This window comes from Monodon monoceros, unplaced genomic scaffold, assembly GCF_005190385.1.
Source record: "Monodon monoceros isolate NGI ecotype Baffin Bay Population unplaced genomic scaffold, NGI_Narwhal_1 Super_Scaffold_11, whole genome shotgun sequence".
Taxonomy (NCBI): Eukaryota; Metazoa; Chordata; class Mammalia; order Artiodactyla; family Monodontidae; genus Monodon; species Monodon monoceros.
In genome coordinates, this window is record NW_021703767.1 from 135,001,490 (window position 1) to 135,020,968 (window position 19,479).

A 19,479-nucleotide genomic window follows, 5' to 3' on the forward strand; every position below is an offset into this window, starting at 1 on the left:
TAAAAGAAAAATTTTAAATGTGCACGGAAATATGTCGTTAAAGAGTGTGCTTAACAGTGACGTATAATTAGGTCTTTTATAGCAGTTTTTAGATCTCTGGGTCCCTTGTACCTCCCAAGACTATTGTTCTGCTTACAAACATAGAAGTTTTGTACATACACTCAAGAACAGTGACAATATAAGCAAAAATATGGGACAGCTTGGAATATCAGTAGGTTTTCTTAGAGGAAAATGTAGAAGTAATTTGCTCTTGGTAAGGTAAATTAAAAGTTCAGAATTAAGTGTAATAGGAAATATATTTTGTAAAGTAGGATATTATAGATAAGACTACATATAAAATACTAGTAATAAAACTACTGACATAGTTTATAGGCTCATGAAATAAACATGATGAAAATTCTATGAGTCTGTTTAGGTTTGACAAATATTCCTGAGATCCTACTATGTGTCAGATCTCTGAATGTGATGATGAATAAAACTTAGTCCCTTTGTGACCATCAATTACAGTGTACTCAGAGAACGGAGTTAGCCCACAGATAATTACAAAACAAAGTGCAAAGTGCTATTGGGGGGGGCATAATGGAGGGACAGAGACTTGGATGTAGGGAGTGGGGGGTGGAGGCTAGTTAAAGGAAGGAACACTGGGAAAACTCACATCCAGAGGACAGTCCACACCAGACATCTTTGACACTGTCCAGTCTAAGATACCACATCTGCTTAACTTTCAAATGTGCTTATTTAAAGCATCATGCTTGAAGTCTTCCCCCACTTGCATTTTAAGATGCATCAGACCTTTATACTGATTCTAAGGAGGGCGCTAAAAGCATTCCTTACAGGTGAGAATGAGTTAGTTATAAAACGGCCCTTTACTTTTTTCACAAACGAAACGTTCTTGGTTGTTTCCATAAAAAGTGACACTTGTACCAAAATCTTCTATGTTAGCAACAAAGTTTCTTAGACCCACAAGTGCCCTTTCAAACTTTCAATCCCCAGGCTGTAGAAAAACAAGTATACTGTACTTTAGAACTGAGCGCTGTTCTAAATGCTTTACAAGTATTAACTCATGTAATTCTCCTAACAATCCTGAAAAATTGGTGCTATTATCTTGCTACTTTATAGATTTAAAAAAATGAGGCGTGGAGAGTCACTTGCCTGAATTTACAGAGCGGTAACGACAGAGCTCACATTCTTGACTCCCATGGAACGAATGCTATTAGCTTACTAATTATGTGATGGCAAAGAGCAGTGGCTGATGAAATATATCACTTCCAAAGATAGTTCCATTAAGAAATAAAAAGAAAATGAGATCGAGCTCTGCCCTATGTTAACATAATCGAGGAGATTCAACACATTTGGGGAAATATTTATTGTGACGTTTCATAAAGTTAATACTCGTTTTGGTTTGCTCCACGTTTCTCAGTTGCATAGGAATAAGCGCTGGATTGATAGTAAAATGGGACAAGCCTAGGACAGTCGGGTGGTACCCAATGAGGAAATACCCTGTCTTGTCATCTAGATAAGAATATGATTTCAAACGGTGCTAGCAATTAAAGCTTTAATCGTTCTTAACTTTCAACATCATTTGCCTCTTTAACCTCTTTGAGTAAACTAAATTAGATTAGCATTTTCATGGGGAAATATTGCCATACAAGAGAATAGCCTTTTGAAAAGGAGAAAGAAAAAGATGACTAAAGAGGATGAAGTTTTAGAGTAAGAATGCGAGAAAAGAAAAAGATTCTTAAGTCAGCCACCTTCTCTACAATGCGGAATTCTGCAGCCTCCTGAATTGTCCATAATGGCACTCCAGCACCCCATAATAATATTGCATATTAGAACCCACTACAATCTTACATTTCTGTAGCGCCCTTCATGCAAGGATCCCAGGGTGCTTTACAATCATTATGAGTTAAAATTAAAACTAAAGCACATACAATTCCTAATAGAACCATTTTAAAAATGCTAAGCAGAACAAATAACTTTTAAGTCTAGATTTAAAAGTCCCAACAGCAAGAGCGTTCCTTATTTCAATTGGCAATGAACTGCGGAGCCTGGCTGACGCTCTCTCCTGTTACGTTAAAGGCTCTGTTATGCTTTTTAATACTCAGAGCACCTTACAATCAAGCAGTTTCCAAAGAAAGGGGAAAAAATCTGGTGCGTGTAGTATCTGTTTTGATTATTCTGAATTTAAGGTTTTCTGTTTGTTTGTTCATGAGTTTGTTGGGGACCAAAATCTGCCATGAAATAAAACAGGTTTAAAAAGCAAATCCAGAGAAAGCCCAACTTGAAATTTACGCAGTCATTCCGACAAAAGACACTCCAAAAGCACTTTAAAACTAGCTCTGTTTGAGCAAGAAAATCTGATTGATTAGCATGATTTGGTTAACTTTTTTAAAAAATTAGAAACTAGCATTTAATAGGCTTTCTCTCAGGCCATGTCTACTCCTAAGCCTTGGCAGTATTTATTATTCTGCAAATCAGAAAAAAATAGAGGAAATGCACTCATGATATGGTAATTTTCCTTGCATTAGTGATTTTGAGGTCAGAGGAAACCTGTTCAGATCTAAAACAAAGCATAGGTAAAAATCTATTAAGTGAAAATGAAGTGCTTACACATTGTCAAAGCACCCTCTAAACTGTCATGGCTTAAACTCTTTTATGTTTTATTCTTGTGAAAAGATAGTGGCCATAAAGTATCTGAGATCAATCCATTTGAAGTTAGATGCTTTATTAAGTTTGGCTTTTTTGAAAGGTTACAGGGAACTAATATCAAGCTACAGTAAAACCCTTATGTATATAAACCGGCTAAAAATGCGCCTGATAGATGAGACACAAAAAAGCAAATTTGCAATTTGGAGGACACGTCTATTGTAGACGCTACGTATTACATTATTAACACAGAACAGATATCTCACTGTCTAATTTGAAAGAGGTACTAGAGTGAAGTAATAACTGGTTCAAAAAAGGCGACAGAAAAAGTAATCTGATGTAAGTTTAGTAATTCACACAACTGCCCATTTAAGACTGGTTTACCATTTCCTTTATGGATCTCGCCATTAATTGCTGAAAGTAGTAATAAAATCCAATTAGGATCAAGTACTTCCATGCCTGGCAAAGCACATATTCATAACCTCGGACTCCCTTGGGCAGTAAGGTAAAAACTGGCAAAAGTTTTGCCATTTAAAAGAGGAAAGAAAAGCTCCTACGTGGAGCTTTTCCTCAAAATATATGATATTTAATGACAAGATTTACAATAGATTTACAATATTATGCTAGGAAGGGGCAGGTACAAAATCCTACAAGCACATCTCAAACAGGAAACTTTAAATAGAGCTGCCAGTTATACCCTTGGTCATCACACTGAGCCAGTGAATGACTAAGGTCTATATTTTCACATAGACTCGAGAAATTGCCCACTGTTTCCCATGCAAATATCTAAGGTTGTCTTGGGGGTCAAAACAAAGGGCTATTAGCGCAATTATACCTACTGATCCGGACAGGATGTAAAGACGGGGAGAAGTGACTGCCAACAGAGTTCTTACAGTCAAACTTTTTGGAACCTCCCAAATACCAGACTATCCCAGGAATCAGTCCCCGTGGTCTAAATCACCCTCGAATACTCTAAATTAGGGGCATGACGGTATTTTTAAAGTGAGTCAATGTAAGAATGACAAAATCAAAGATACAAAAACAAAACATATGTTAAAGAAAACTTCCAGCAGTAAGAATAAATACAGTTGGAAAACTGTAAGTAGTTATCAGTACTACAGAGAAATGTATTTTATAAAACATCAAATTAGTTGGAGAAAGGTTTTTTAAAAAGGCCTCTGTCTCTATCTATCTATCTATCTATCTATCTATCTTTCCTTCCATCCATCCATCCATCCATCCATCCATCCATCCATCCATCTGAGAATACTTGATTAAGCTCACAGGGTCTGGGTATGAATTCTCGCCCCTCTGCTTCACCTGCTCCGTAATCATGAGACTTGCTTAAACATTCCATGGCTCGGGTTCCTTAACTGAAAATGGGGATATAAAACCATATACCACTTAGGGTGACAGACACACTCTTGATACTGTAAAAGTACTAAATGAAAGTTACTATTATTTCAACTACTAAGATGTGTCACCCTTATTACTCCATAGGAAATAGAATGCCTGTCACACAGCAGACTGTCAATACATATTTTTGAATGAATAAATATATGAATATGTGAATAAATTTCATAGGTTAGACTCTCATCTGAGATACAATATTTGAATACTGATGTTGGATATTCTCTGGAGAAAATGTGATTATTAATGTTTACTGGAATTTTTTTAGAGACGTCATTTTGGCCCAAAAATTATGAAAAAAATAATATAAAGTGCAGTTAAAATATATATATATATCTACATCCTAAAAGATAGGGATTTTTTAAATTGGTGCTTTGTATAATACAGACTGAAAACCAGCTGAACACAGGGGTTTATTAGTCTATGGAAATGACTGTCAAGTTTCAGAGAATGGGCATGGTTAAACGCCAAGCTTCAGCAGGGCAAGGTGGCTTCTTTTTTCGCCTGTTTTGCCAGTACCTAATGAAAAGTCTGACACATTCTACACCCCTAGATGCTGTCAGAAAAAGGAAAACCAAAATATCATTTTTCTCCATGTTACTTCTAAATGGAACGTTCGAATTTAAATTCATTTTATATATCTTTTGCTACTTGAAAATAAAAATGACAGTTCTCACTTTATGGAGGACTCGGGCTTGGAGCTACTTTTCCCAGGTGAGAAATGAAACAGAAAGAACCGGCGCCTTAAAAATATGAAAGTGGTGATGTGTGAGCGTGTGTGTGTTTGTGTACACAAATGTGAATGTGTGTGTGTGGTGGGGAAGGGTGGTAAAAATGCACATATATCAGATTAAAATCCCTTAGGAATATGTGACCTAAACATTTTTAGAAGGAAGACGCTAGTCTGGCAGAAGTAATAACTGACCTTTTACTTACGATACTTTTAACAAAACGAATCTATCCTTGTACTGAATGTATACATATTTATCTAATGTTCAATTTCTAAAACTTCAGGGGAAACTTAAATCAAAATGAAATGTATTTTTATTGTACATCAAAATATTTACTTTTTCAGATCCGAATTTACCTTCCAAATCCATACCCTCCAAGTTCCCATGACCATAAGCTTTCTTATCCCCACGTCAGACTTTATTCTCCCTTCCTTACTTGCAGGTCAGAATACAACACCCACCTTACCTAACCACATCCACTGAAAAAAGCAAGAGTAACAAAACAGCGCCCAACCTCAGATCCATAATGAGCTAAGGGTTTCTTATGCCTTAGAACAGTTTACAAAAATAAACAAACACGTGGTAGAAAAAACAATAAATGGATGTCAATCTATTTGGGCAGATTTATGATAGGAAATCAGTCACAGAAATAAAGGTCTGAGTTGTAAATCAAACCCCATGCACACTTAATGGAATTTCTGTGGCTAGAGAAAACCTTGCAAAGATTATCCAAGAAAACATTACTGCAGGAAAACCTAAGTCTTCATTTTAAAATCAACATGCTAAAACGCATCCTTGGGAAAGGACTTTGGGGGTCAGTCACTAACCAGCATTTTGACGTTAATCTCTGGGAAAGATAACATCTTCTAGTTCTAAGATTGGCAGTGCAAACTGGACTTGCTCTTTGCAAGTAGGGGACAATCCTCCTGGGAGCACTGGAGGCATGGCCTGCCGGATACCACAAGCAAATTCCTGGGGCTGCCCCTCCCCTTCCCTCCTGGCCACTCCTCGGCAAAGGGAATCTCCTTGCCCACAGGGTGGACATTCTGCTCAGCATATCATTAGGGACCCAATGGCCATATTCAAGACTGGGCTATTTTACCATATTAAACAAAACCAAATCCTTAATGTACAGCAAAATGGGCATGCTGAATTGTATGCTAAGAGTTCTCACGTGAATGAATCAAAACTCCACAGGAGGGGGAACAGTCTTAAGCTGTAGCATTTCTTGGTGTTAGGTCCCATTTTGTACAAGACTGAGGCCGTATTTATTATTTGCTAGGCATTTTTCACCACAGCATCTTCATCACCAAATCTCACCAGGGAGGGAAAAAAGAGCAGTTTTACCAAGCTCAGCATATATTTGGGGCTGAGGCCTTAGAGTGCCTGCATTTCCTCTAACTAATAACTTCTGACAGAAGAGAAAATAAAGAAGCAAATGGAAAATAGTCCATAATTAAAACATTCCGAATTGAGTATCAGATTCACGAATTCATTCTAGAGAAATAGAAGATGATGCAGAATATAAAACAACCCCCTCATTTAGAGAACAAGTTGCACTTTTTCATAATATTAAATATTAAATTAATTTCAAATATTTGCTGCCACTGCTGAACGATGTATACTTTTACAAATTTTTTTTTCTTTTTTTTTTTTAAAGAAAGGAAGATTGTAATTACAACTGATGTTGAAGTTACAGCCTAGTTTCACCACTTAAGGATGACAGCAGGGTCCCCAGCTACCCAGGCACACATGTTCCTCTCGAGGCCTCTCTATAGAAATTCACCCATGTCTGACTCCAAAACCAAGTCCTGAATTTCATTTTGTCGATTCTGTTTAACATTATAATAGTTTGTATTTAATTTATTTCCCATGATAACATTAAGTAAACTCACAATTGTATTTATAAGCTATAGTGAGGTAGAGTTTATTGGCTGAATGTTGATGTCATTTAACAATTAGTTCTCACTGCCTGTTTCAATAAATACTTATACTAGCATCCTCTTCTCTGGCTCACAGTAAATGCCTTAAATTTCTGCCTTTCCTCCTATACTGGGTATTTATATGTATTTTAATGCTGAGTTAACAAACAAACAAATAAACCAGCCTTTAATTCTAGGACATTTCAAATTTTCAATGCTGAAACTAAGTGACAAACTATCTGGAGTTGTCTGCAAAATCCAAAGCCCCAGAGGTAAGTCACCTGCTTCATTATATCATCCTATTGATTTAACTGTGTTTAATTAATTTAAATTACTTTTATTCGATGGTTATAAATTCACATCCTGCCTACTCCAAGGGTGAGAGAGAGAGAAAGAGAAGATCAGCTAAAATGACAAAAAGACTTTGCTCTGATTTTCAAGAAACAGACACTTAACACCAGAGAATATTTCACCTGTGGCCATAGCTTACCTTAAAAGAATATAAAAAGCCATCATTAACCGTAAACTTAATTCATTTGCTTCATTCCTAGAATTGCTAACAAATAACAAAGTAAAGCTGATGGACTGTAACGCAGCAAACCTGCAATACATGGAGGTTCCATGAAACGGCAGCACAAAAGGCCACAACCTTCCTTCCAAAGGTACCCATGTATCTTCACGGCCATCACATTAGAAACACATTTTGAGAATATCTCAGTTGCAGAAATGTTTACAGCACTCATACAGTTCAAGTCCAAATGACTGACAGACTAACATGCACACTTACATTTAAAACTTGCATTGAAAGAAAAACTTTAAAAATTTAGTAAAAATCTAGTTAGACCAGCACTTCAACTATACTCTATGGCGGCATGACCTTCACTGGTGTGGGCACTGAGAGATGACATTACGACACAGTTACGTCGTGACCACATGAGCAGCCCATGAAGAGCAGGTTCACAGCATCCTTTCTTTTTTATTTGAAATCAGCTCTGCATAATCAAAAGTGATGTTTGGCTTTACATTTAGAAACAGAGGCAATCTCTCAGTAGAGTTTTAATTGCCCCTCTACCAAAATTCACTCTAAAAACTCGAGTACAATAATAATAAATCTTTGTCTCATTTCAAAAATCCCTGATGGTATGACAGGCATCTCAGAGGAAAACATATGATCCCACTAAAAAAAAAAAAAAAAAAAAAAAAAAAGCTGGGGTGTGGGGGGGTAAACCAATGCCATAAAACTGGTGACAAAATCCTGATAAATAATAACTATTTAATCTTTAGTTACAGGGAAGAGATTTCTGTTTTCTGTTCTTACTGAAAAATTTTTTTTTTTTACTAAATGCTATTTCTTCTTCTTTTTTTTTTTTTTTTTTTTGGTAATGAACAAAGTATCCAAAAACTATACTATACTCTTTGTTTTACTGAGGTAGCATGGTGCAGTTTTGAACATTAACACTTCCAATGCCCTTCCCACTCACCTAGGGGTGCCTGGAAGTTATACCACCTTTATTCCCTTAAATAAAGGCTCTCAGGACAATGCAGCTTCCAAGCTCAGAGCACTCAAGAGGAGGAATCTACAACCAAGCTAGTGTAGAGTTCTGCTGAGCTGTTTTTCCTCCGCTCTTTTCCCCAAGGGAGAAAAAGTGTAAAGGCTCTGGTTCAGGACAAATAGGGCATATTTTTGAAAGTCACCAGCGGTCAAGTCACTTTGCCTTTTGGGGAGATTCTTGCTTCCGATGCCAGTTGCTTTAGGCTAGGGAACCCTATTACACCTCCAACTAGGGCTGCCCACAATGTCCTATCATTTAGGACAGGCAATGCCAAGTACCTGTGAGAGGGGGCACTCCTTGGCCAAGGAACTCTGATTCATATCCTTCAGTAAGTCCTTCAGCGCGTTCCTGACGGTGGTGTGGGACCACTGTTCTGGAGGCAGGTCTTCTAGTTTGGGGCAACTATTGGAGACACAGATTAGAAAGAGGATTATGACCAGATCGCATCCTGCTGCAGAACGTTCCTTTAAGACAGACAGATTTCATTTTGCGCATCAAACAGATGCATCTGGAGATTGCTCTCGGTCTCCTGATTGTTCCGATTAGTTAATTACTTTATACAACACATCTGCTGTATCGATGCATGAATTATACATCAGCTGCCTGTGGTGGCTATTTTTTCACGTTACTTCTACCTTCCTGCTCTGATGTGCTTGGGAAGACAATTTAAGGTGTGCTGCTTTCTCACGAGCCATGGTGAAAAACAGGAACGTGGGAACACTTTCCTTTCAGGACTCTGTTCATACGAGTTAAAATGGTAAAAAATGTATGTATACATAAATGAAGAAGAGCTCGGCAATAGCGAATAAGGCATTCTTTCACAAAATGTACACAGATGGCACTGTTCATGATATGCAAAAATATTTTTCTCTTAAGTAAACTTTATGTAAAATGCCTTCTTGTAATGCATCATTTAATCCACTGCACATACAAAGTCTCGTCGTCTGATAACCTGCACAGATCGAGGCATTTGGGGGGAAGGTTGCTTTTTAATGACAGATTGAAGTTAGGAAAATAAAGCAGAAGGGGTAAAGTAACAAAATCAATTTGGGTTAACCTTTCTGAAACACAGAGTAAATCACAACTGAAGGGTGACCAGAGATGCTTTATTTCAGATGATCAGGTAAGTAGAATGTTCTGCCCTAGAGTTGCTGTCCTGACTCACCTGTGTAACTGAATTTTCAATGTGACCACATGATACACGTCTTGAAGCATATCTGCTACTGTAGCATCAGGGGCATCAGTCACATAAGACAGTGGGACTGGATTCCACTTTCCAACCTGGATTAGCCCTATTCCAGATAAAGAGAATATGTCACTAACTATTTTACCCTTCAGATAACATATCTAGTAGAAGGTTTGTTCTTTTTCTTTTTTAATTGCCCCCCACCACAAGCAATATTGTTATTTGTTTGAATGATTCCCTTCCCTCTAAAAGGCAGGTCAATGAAAATATTCACAGCTTAGCTTTCTAAATTGTGAAATTATGTAAATGACGGTGGGGTTGTTTATTATTTTGGAAATAAAACCCCATCAATAAAACCTAGGCAGAGGCCACATTTTCCTAACTTGCAGGAAGTTCTAATAAGACATAGCTGAACCAGTTCTAAATGGCTTTACGATTTAGATAAGATTCTCTACTGCAATGGGAATCAGCATTGAAAAATACTTTACAGCCCATAAAACCATCAGAAACAGAATAAAAGAAACAGAACTAGATATTTAGTCATAAATGCAAATTGACTCTCAACAGTCCATCTGCTCAAATACGTTCCTCACTTCCTTGTGGGTCCTCAGTGGAGCAGATTATTAAGGTCAATAAGCATACTAATGATTCAGCTGAAGTAATTTAAAAAAAAAAAATCTACCTCGACATTCCACATGAGCAAAATGTGTGTTAACTAAACCAAACTGAATTAAGCCAATTTTTTAAAGCCACAGTCTAGAAGGAACCCATGTAACACACAGGCTACAGTTTTTTGAATGGAAATATTCAGTTGCTTTCTCTGCAAGGTAAACAAAGGATGCCAAGCAATTTTTCCAACCCCACGTCTGCATTATTTACCTTTGGCCTGGGCAGCAGAGCTATGCGAATAACCCAGAGACAGCAAGGCCATTTCAATCAGCTGGTTGAAAAGCATATCCTTCCTCACCAACACAAATTCTGCATGTTCCTCCTTGCAATCGTACTCAATGGCATTTTCATAATGTTCCACCACGCAGAAAACCGGTAGCATGGTTCCTATCAAGGACACAGAGGAAAAAGAGACGCAAACCAACGATCTTCAGAAATACAGTCTGGGGGGAGGAAAAACGAAGCCGTGAAAATAAATCTTCAACACAGTGAGAGAAGGGGCGGCTGTGTTTCCAAGGCAGACAGGGCACAGAGATCCAGGCGCACACACACACACATACACCTGCCTTTATTTTTATTTTTTTAAGTTGTAAGAGAAATACTGAAACAGAATGTGAACTTGGCCCTGAGGTAACTTGGGCTCTGCTTTAATTTTAACAGTGCGTTTCCCCACATCAATTAATGCAGAACTACCTTTTTGATCAAATCATGAGGCTGATGAGAGAGGAGCCAGGGTCTCGTCTGATCTGCTGAGTGGCACCCGGTGTGCAAACGCAATTCGCTACACTTGTCCTCGAAAGAACCCACCTTTGGGCTTCCTACACACTTTTGTTAACATTAAACGTTCATTGTCTGTATCCAAACAAATTATATTTGATGATAAAATTATTAGCATTTTCCTCCTTTTTTAAGACCTTGACTTTAACGAGTCCATAGAAGAAACACAAAACTTAACCAAACTGATGTTGAAAATACACGATTTCAATATGTGCATACTGTAGATGAATGAGATTTTACTCTGATGGCTACTCCTTTAATCTATCTGACTAAGAAGATATCACAGTAACCACATGTCTTTAAAACGAACAATCTTTGCTTCAGCAAATGGGATAAAAATGAGAGGAAAGGAAACTGGCCTCATCAGGGCATCTTAGGATACAGGAACCTGCATAGACTTGAGGTGTTCTCTCTTTATTTACTGTAATCCCACGTAATAACTCAGTAGCCAGATGATTAACAAACACAGGCCACACCACTGTTAGCAAAGAGGTTTCTAGAAACAGAAATCACGGAACGTGGTAGTACTCGAGGTGTTTACGCAGCGCACTGTCAGACTTCCAGAGATAAACGGAAAAGGGTTAAAAGCAGATGCATCTGAACTATACTGTGGCAAGCTGCCAGGAGGGTATCATCTTTAGCATAAATGATGACTAGGGTTACTTTAACAGGGCACCCAGGATCCCCAATTAGTCCTATCACATTAATGCCTGTATAAGCTCTGCCCTCTGGACTCACAGAATCCAACCAACTTCTGAAGGTGTCGAGTGCCTGCCAAGCACAGATAAAAATCAGGATTTCCTCCTGACACTAGGGATGCCCTTTAAAAACGCCCTCTTTGCTTGTTGCTGCTGAACAAAGCCGGCAGTAAAAGCAGCTACATTTTTCTACGTGTGCACCTACCCCACAGCTTCAGTGAACTGTTCACAAGAGCTTCTAGCTCTGACAAATAAACCCCTTTAGGTTTACTTAGAAAGGCTCGCAGACTCATTTGGAGGGACCCAACAGGCTAGGGATGAAAAACAAGCTGCGGAGCTTGCCAATATTCATGTCACTCGTTCGGCTGTTTTATACCAGAGAGAGAACCCATCAGGGATCAGAAAGAGACTGGGGGAGACCACAGCAAAAACAGCAGTATGCAAACGGGTGATTTCTTCCTTGGCTGGAAGGTACTTTGGCAAAACCTTCTAAACAAATAAACAAAAACCTCCAACCCCTTTTCTTAAGGTGTGCTTTCTCAGCCCAGCCCCACTTTTTATCTAGCGCCTGTCAAACAGAAACCCTGCACTTGAAAAAGAAGATTAAAAAAAATACTACCACCACCACCAAAAGGCTGTAGGAATTTTGTTGCTTGAAGTAAGCAGAGAAACTTCTACAATTAAACTGCATTTTAAAAATGTCACTATGAATGCAATGCTTTAAAAAAAAAAGCACTTGAGCAGGAAGTGAAATTACTGTACTTTGGTTTCTCCTCCCCCTGTCCTGAAGTCTTCCAAGAATTGGGTTACTAATACAACAAAAACATACACATTGATTTCTCCTCTTATAGAATGATACAGACCTGTTCTGCTCTTTGCTTCTCCTGAGACCTATGAAATAACTGTAGGTTTTTCAAACTGTTGAAATATATGAGAGTTGTTTTCAAACTGTTGAAATATATGAGAGTTGTTTTGGACTTTATTTAGAGGGACCCTGTAAGATCATTAAGGTGGCTACTGATAAAGCGACAACAGTAGCCTTTAATTCCCAATCTAGCTACTAAACCTTCCAGCAAACTGTCACATTGTCCTCCGGATGCTGGGAGTCAAGCTGAACAGGGGACTTCTCTGAACTGATTATTTGTGTAAGCGCTGGACGAGGCTTCCAACTCCACCAACTTCATAACCTTCCAGCATGGAAAGGGGAGTGCGCTGGTCACTGCGGACTGCTAAAAATACCCCATGATTTAAACCTGAAGGCAGTCTTAGGAGCTTTTGCTGAAGGTTTATGAGCCTGTGTAAACAGCACGTCTGCCATAAGGAGCAGTGAAGTCTGTAGAATCCTTGTCTAAAACTGTCCTGGCATTAAAGTTTGCTGTGCAAATATCACATAATACCAGAGACAGCTGAAATCTCCTATTTAGGAATTTATGGAACTTACATGTTTGCAGGCGTCAGAAAGTCTTTTTTATAGAGCCCCAGTGCTTCGCAGTACAATATTAATGCACTCTGTTTGAAAAAGCCGTAATAAATTATATTTTTAATGCTCTTACCCTGGCTTTCTTAAGATGCATACATTCTTGGCAAACAATCAATAAATAGGGTAATCATGAGGAGAGGCCAAAGAATTTGCTGAAGTGCTGTTTTTCCATTTTTAATAGATAAAGATCTAACAATACGGACTGCTGTGTCTGTTCATTTCAGGATCAATATATTCTTTGTTTTCGCCAAACCAAGGAAAAAATAAATGATTGTATGATAAATGTTATGCATCAAACACAATGAAATTCCTCTGCCTGCTAACTTTATCTACTTAATATTCTTGGTTGCTACAAGATGGCATTTTTATCCTCTGCTTTAGCAAATGTAAGGAAAATCTGAATCCTATACACAGTTATTCGGAGACAAATAAAGACCTTCTAAGGCCCACACATTATGCCCAGGATAGGCAATGATTTATAGAAACAACAGTGCTGAATGCAAAGTTATTCAACTGCATCAATGGAATATAAAATTGGTAGAAAGGAATCACACAGTTACATACCCTCTCCTTATAAACTTGCCTAGATCTGCCCTTCTTTTATCAAAAATACCCAATTACAGCAAAAGGGAGACACTAGAATCTTCAGGTTTTTCGCTACTAAATAATGAGTTTGCTCTGAAGAAAACAAACCACCAAAAAAACCCAACATCACAAAACTTTTACATCATATTGCAGAAGACTTCCATTATCTGTGAAACTGCCTTACAACCAGTAATCCTATGAAAAAGCTAGGTTGGTTCTCAAACAATGGAAATGTCTTATTCTTTTTTTTTTTTTTTTTTTAGTATTTATTTATTTATTTAGCTGTGTCGGGTCTTAGTTGCAGCATGTGGGATCTAGCTCCCTGACCAGGGATCGAACCTGGGCCCCCTGCACTGGGAGCGTGAGTCTTAGCCACTGGACCACTAGGGAAGTCCCACATGTCTTCTTCTTACTCAGGGTTAGTTTCAGCAATTGCCACCTCTGTATGCTCTACTACAATAACATCTTCTCGATGGAAGCCTCGTGTAACTGGGACAATGACATTTAATTCAGTTCTTATTGTCCACAACATCCGAAGACTCCAGTCTATAGGGGAGTGAGATGCTCTGCTCAGGCACGGAGCCTACACTTTCAAACGTGGCTGAACCTACAGCCATAAATGTAACTAACTTCAGATCAGAAAGAGAATCATGGAAAAGAACGTAACAAAGAAGCCTTCTGCCTCTCCACCCGGACACCAAGTGGCCTTGGGTGAACACAGGGCTTGCAGCCTTCCAGGATTTGTATTGAAAGTATTTACCTTTCCTAAGGTTGCTTTTCATCAGATGGCCCGAGTGTTTTAAAGGCACTCCCTGCATTTTTGCACCTGTGCTCCCAAGCCTTCCTCTTCCTAGTGGGCTCCCGTTCTGCTCCAGGCGGGCAATCTTGGCTGGTGGACCCTTCGGATCGCTCACATTGTTAGACATTTCTGAATGTTCTTTCCCCTGAGTTGCTTCGTTCAAATGATCCATACTCAGTTACTCTCTAAAGATCACCTGCCAGAATTTAAAAAGAAGACATGTTATAATTGGATGGGGGTCTCCACATCTCTCTCTCTCTCTGTATATATAACACCATGTATATGTTTTATCCCTGGATGCTTCTCTCTTATTTGTAAAATTGCTTAGCTGGACATATAATATAATGCAGACGTTACTCTATTTCTAGATCACAGTATTATATTTCCATTCAAGGTAACAGAATAATTTGCAGAAATTGTACCAACACACATGAACGAAAAGGTAATCTGTCACCTACCAGCAAAACTAACTGGGGAGGTGGGTGCGGGTGGAATGGGCTTACTTTTAGAACAAGAATTTACAAGTATAGCTAAAGAGAAAATAAATTGTATTTATGTAGTCCCAATTTTTAAAAATTAGAAACTTAATACAGAACACAATAACAACACTTTAATCAAAGATGGAAAGATGATCACAGTCCAAAATATTAGTTAGATCTGATGTCTTTGCTTCTATTTTTATATGCAGTTTAATTCTCATTAAGAAAATATATCTACATACGTATACACCACCTCAAAAGAAGGTAGCAAACTTCTGCTTTTGAAACTCTCTATTGGCTTTACAGTTAATTTGTAGAAAAACTTTTCTACTGTCAAAGTATCAAGAGTTACATGACCTGTTTTAAAGATTTAGTCAAGTCTTGTCTCAAACATGTGACTGAATCATTCCACCCCTAAGCAAATGGATAGAAGTGGAGGATTTCTTCAAATAGCCCCGGTACTGAAGTGTTACAACTCACGTGTCTTAGGGTTAATATTTCGGGGTCCTTTAGTAATAGAATGCTGTTAACAATTTAAATAGCAAAAATTTTGAAAATATTTCATAATACACACATTAGATTGAAGCGCTAAACTCGCTTTGAAAAAAATCTTGATAATTTCGGTAAAACACAATTGCCAGTGTTCAAAAATAATCTCAGCATGCAAAGAAGTCAACATCTCAATTAACTTCAGAAAAAATTAACAGATAATTATTTTCAGTTGTATTATACATTGGACATCAATTTTCATACTGCTTATAATAAAGTTAGTACATTATCAAACTCACTTTTAAAATACAGTTTTAACTAGCATTAATACGAACAGATGAGTAGAATTCTTTTATGAACTTTCATGGTACTTGAAGTACTGAGTTCACCGACACTAACAGAGAGGGGAGCATATATAGAAAAACCAGAGACAATATGAGAATTATCACTTTTCTCCAGCTGTCTGGTAATTTGACATATCTTTCCCTTAAAAAAAATATACATATACATATATACACACACACACACACACACACTATACCGAAAAAGCTACTCAGATCCAGATTTGAAAGCGAGCTTGTGTTACTAGCATGGCCTTTCTGTAAGCATTTATTTTTCCCCCTCTGTTTAACTGTAGATTACTTTGTCCATTATAATCAAGGAAAGAGGTGATGGGGAGGGGAGAGCAATGATAATCTGTAGGTTTAAAAGCAACCTTAAGAATGTCAATTGAAGAACTATAAAGTTAGAGAAATAATGGCTATTTATCCTTGTACTCCAGGGTGGTACACTGAGACCAAAGGTCTACCGTTGATCGAGGTCCCATCTGTTTTTGGTTATGAGGTTCATTAACAATAAATGTGCCTCTTTTAACCACTTTTTATCAAGATTACTCTTTTCCACTAATATTAAACTGTAGTCTAAAGCCAAAATTAGTGGTGATTATTAACTTATTCAAAACACGCTTTATAATGCTTCATATGGGTTACAGTACAGAGCTGCTTCTCCTGAAATTGGCTGCCTTACCCTAAAGCGGAAGATGAATTTTAAAACATATGACTTGAAAAGAAAATACTTAATCCATGGGGCAATTTAAGAGCAAAAAAAAAAAAAAAAAAGAGGAGGGAGTAGATAAAAGCATCAAAGTTAATGCTACAAAACATATTAAGTAGTCATGAGACTTAACAGCGTTATAAACTGTAAAGTGTTAGATGATAATTTAGTTAATGTATTGACAATCAAAACGTCATATAGGTCATGCAAAATTGTCCTTCGAATGAATACCCACCTATAAGCAGCTATCAAACTCAGTCATCTTGTAAAAAGCTCTACATTATAAAGCAAAATTACATGCACATAAAACGCCCAATTTACTCATTTAAACTCTACGCCCAAGGCTAAAGTTCACCAAACCTGAGTTTGGAATTGCAAAGAGCAACCTCCACGGGGCCCGCTGGACTGACAGCACGGGAACTAACTACAGTCTCACCAGATGCCAGGCTGAAGAGTTTCTTTTAAGTTACACATTTAAACAACCCATTTTACTGCAACGTCTGGCTGGCGCATTGAAAGCAGGCTACTTTCTCAAAACCCCATTTCCCTGTCCATAAACGAAGTCCACATACGATAATCAACGAAATAAACAGTGAACTCAGACACAGCAATTATTTCCTTTGAAAAGAGAAAGCCAAGCCCGAAATTCCGGTTTCAAGAACCTATTTTTTGCAGCGTGGGAGCCTTTTCAATGAGTTCCGTGCTGGATCGCCTCCCTCGGCCCACAGAACCTCAAAATCACATTTTAAGAGATTGTGCCCTTATCCATTCCATATGGCCAGCACGATCCAGGCCAAGCTTTCACTGTGACCTTTTAAAGAGACAAAGAAGCAAAGTACTATCTAGAAACAGAAACACTGCAGTTTTACTGAGTGAAATTAGCAAAACCGACCTGAAACTCACCACTTCAAAACTTGACAGCATATAAATAACAAAAACAAAGGAGGTTTCCTTTGCAGCCTGGGTTCTTGAAGAGAAGTTCAAGAATGATGTTTTCTACGTCCTTTTTTTTTTAATTAAAAAAAAAAAAAAAAAGCAGCAGACCTGAAGGCGACTTCCCCTGAAATTGTATTATTTTCTCTTCCCTTACCCCCGCCCCCCTAAGCGGGGGAAGGGCCGATAAACGTCTGGAAGAGTAGCCATGGGAGAGAGGGGTTAAAAAAAAAAAAAATCACAATTCGAAAAACAACATATATGGTTTGTAAAATGTCTAACCTCAGAGAACGGGGTTTTCGATGGGGGAGGAGGGGAGAGTGGGAGGAGAGAGAAGATAAAATTGATCTGACAAGTGATTCGTTCGGGGGGGGGGGGAAATCGTAAAAACAAAGCAAAACCCCTTAAGAGCAGTACACTGTGGCGGGGCTGGGGAGACGAGGTGGTGACTGGGGATTCTCTTAAAAAAAAAAAAAAAAAATCACTGCGGACAAGGTCTCCAGAAAGGCAAGAAAGGTTCCCCTCGCTTCCCTCCCTCCCTCCTGCTCGCTGGGGTTCTTCGGTGTGAGGACAGAAAGTCTACTTCTGGCTGTCACTTGTAATCTTATTCTCCAGGCACCCCGGAGAACGCAGGGAGGGGAAGGCCGGCTCGCCTCGCCTCCCCTCCGATCGCCCCCGCCCCTCCCCCTCCCCAACAATTGCGCCTGATAGTAACAAACCTTCAACTTTCTTCCCACAGCCTCGCGCCCCCGACCAGGGCATCTACCGGGGGGCCGCGAGGGTGGGGGGCAGGAGGTCGCGGAAAAAGCCCCGGCAAGGCATTAAAATGCCACTTTTGATTCGGCCCTCGCTGACGACAGCCCCGAGGACCCCCTCCCTGCCCATGGACGCGGGGCTGCGAGCGTCTGGGGAGCCGAGAGAGTGAGGCCGAGGAAGAGGGCTGGGGGGAGGGGAGGGGGGATCGGAAGGCACCCCAGCCGCCTCCGCCGCCACCGACTCCCCACCCCCTCCCCCCAAAAAGTCGCCGAGCTCTCACTCAGCCGGAGTCCGAGGTAAATAAACAACGAGCTCCACGATGGCTCTAGGACTTGGGGGAAAAGGAAGCCAGAAACCCCGACACAACTGAGCAGGAGTTTCCCGAAAGCGAAGGGGGGGGTTGGGGGTGGGTGGGAGGCGCCCCCCCGGAGTCGCCTGGGCCCCCGGGCGGGCTAGAGGGCGGCCACGGCTAATGCGGTGGCGACGAGGCCGGCGGTCGCCGGGTGGCCCCGGGAGCGGCGCGCGCGCGGCGGTGTGTGTGCGTGCGGGCGGGCGCGGGTCCCCGGACGGGGCCGCTCCGCTCTCCCCCTCGCCGCCGGCGCTGCCCCCATCAAATTCGGAGCGGACTCCTCCCGGGCGCGGTGGCCGCCGCCGCGCCCCGCACGGCTCCGCGCGTCCGGCCGCGCTGCAGCCCTCCGCGCCGCTGCTGCCGCCGCCGCTGCTGCTGCTGCCGCCGCCGCCGCCGCTGTGGCTGCCTCTTCTTCCTCCTCCTCATTTTAATACACAGTCACCCCGCTCGCAGCCCCAGCCCCGAGCACGCAGCCTCCTCCGGGCCGCCCGCCGCCGCCGCCGCCCCGAGCCCTTCCCCAGCGGGGCCGGCTCCGCCGCCGCCGCGTCCGGGGAGCGGGAGCGAGCGAGCGAACGAGTGGCGGCGGCGGTGGCGGCGGCGGCGGCGGCGGAGGGGGAGGGGGCGGGAGAGGAGGAGGAAGGCGGCGCGGGGGGGGGGGGCAGGGTGCACGGAGCAGGCGGAAAAGGGATGGGGATTAAAACCCGGGCTGGAGGGCCGGGATTGGGGGAGGGGGCGGGGGCGGCGAGTTAAAAAAGCAGCGAGACAAGTAACTAGTGAATGAGTGCGGGGAGGGGGGAGCGCACGATTTCCGGCCCCGGGCGCGCAAGAATTTGTAATGAGCTTGATTAGAGTGAGGCGGCCCGACGTTTATTACACACAATACCCAGAATAACAGGGCGCCGCGCGCGGGCCGGCGCCGGCCGCCGGGCGCGCGGGGAGGGCGCGCGGGGAGGAGGAGCCGGGG

General features: G+C 40.8%; 1 protein-coding gene across 4 annotated transcripts in view; it reads right to left on the reverse strand.

Annotated features, from left to right (window-relative positions):
- The window catches only part of SATB1 (SATB homeobox 1), a 100,525-nt gene that overhangs the window by 61,184 nt on the left and 19,862 nt on the right, over positions 1 to 19,479 (reverse strand). For 2 of the 4 annotated variants that reach the window (XM_029214162.1, XM_029214163.1), the window contains exons 2-5: positions 14,418 to 14,652; positions 10,328 to 10,504; positions 9,428 to 9,554; positions 8,541 to 8,664 (exon numbers count right to left, since the gene is read on the reverse strand). In XM_029214162.1, coding sequence (XP_029069995.1) covers positions 8,541 to 8,664; positions 9,428 to 9,554; positions 10,328 to 10,504; positions 14,418 to 14,628 — 639 coding nt within the window. In that variant the 5' untranslated portion in view covers positions 14,629 to 14,652. Of the gene's footprint in view, positions 1 to 8,540; positions 8,665 to 9,427; positions 9,555 to 10,327; positions 10,505 to 14,417; positions 14,653 to 17,380; positions 18,077 to 19,479 lie in introns of those variants that run through there. The other 2 variants (XM_029214161.1, XM_029214164.1) reach the window with 2 other exon arrangements.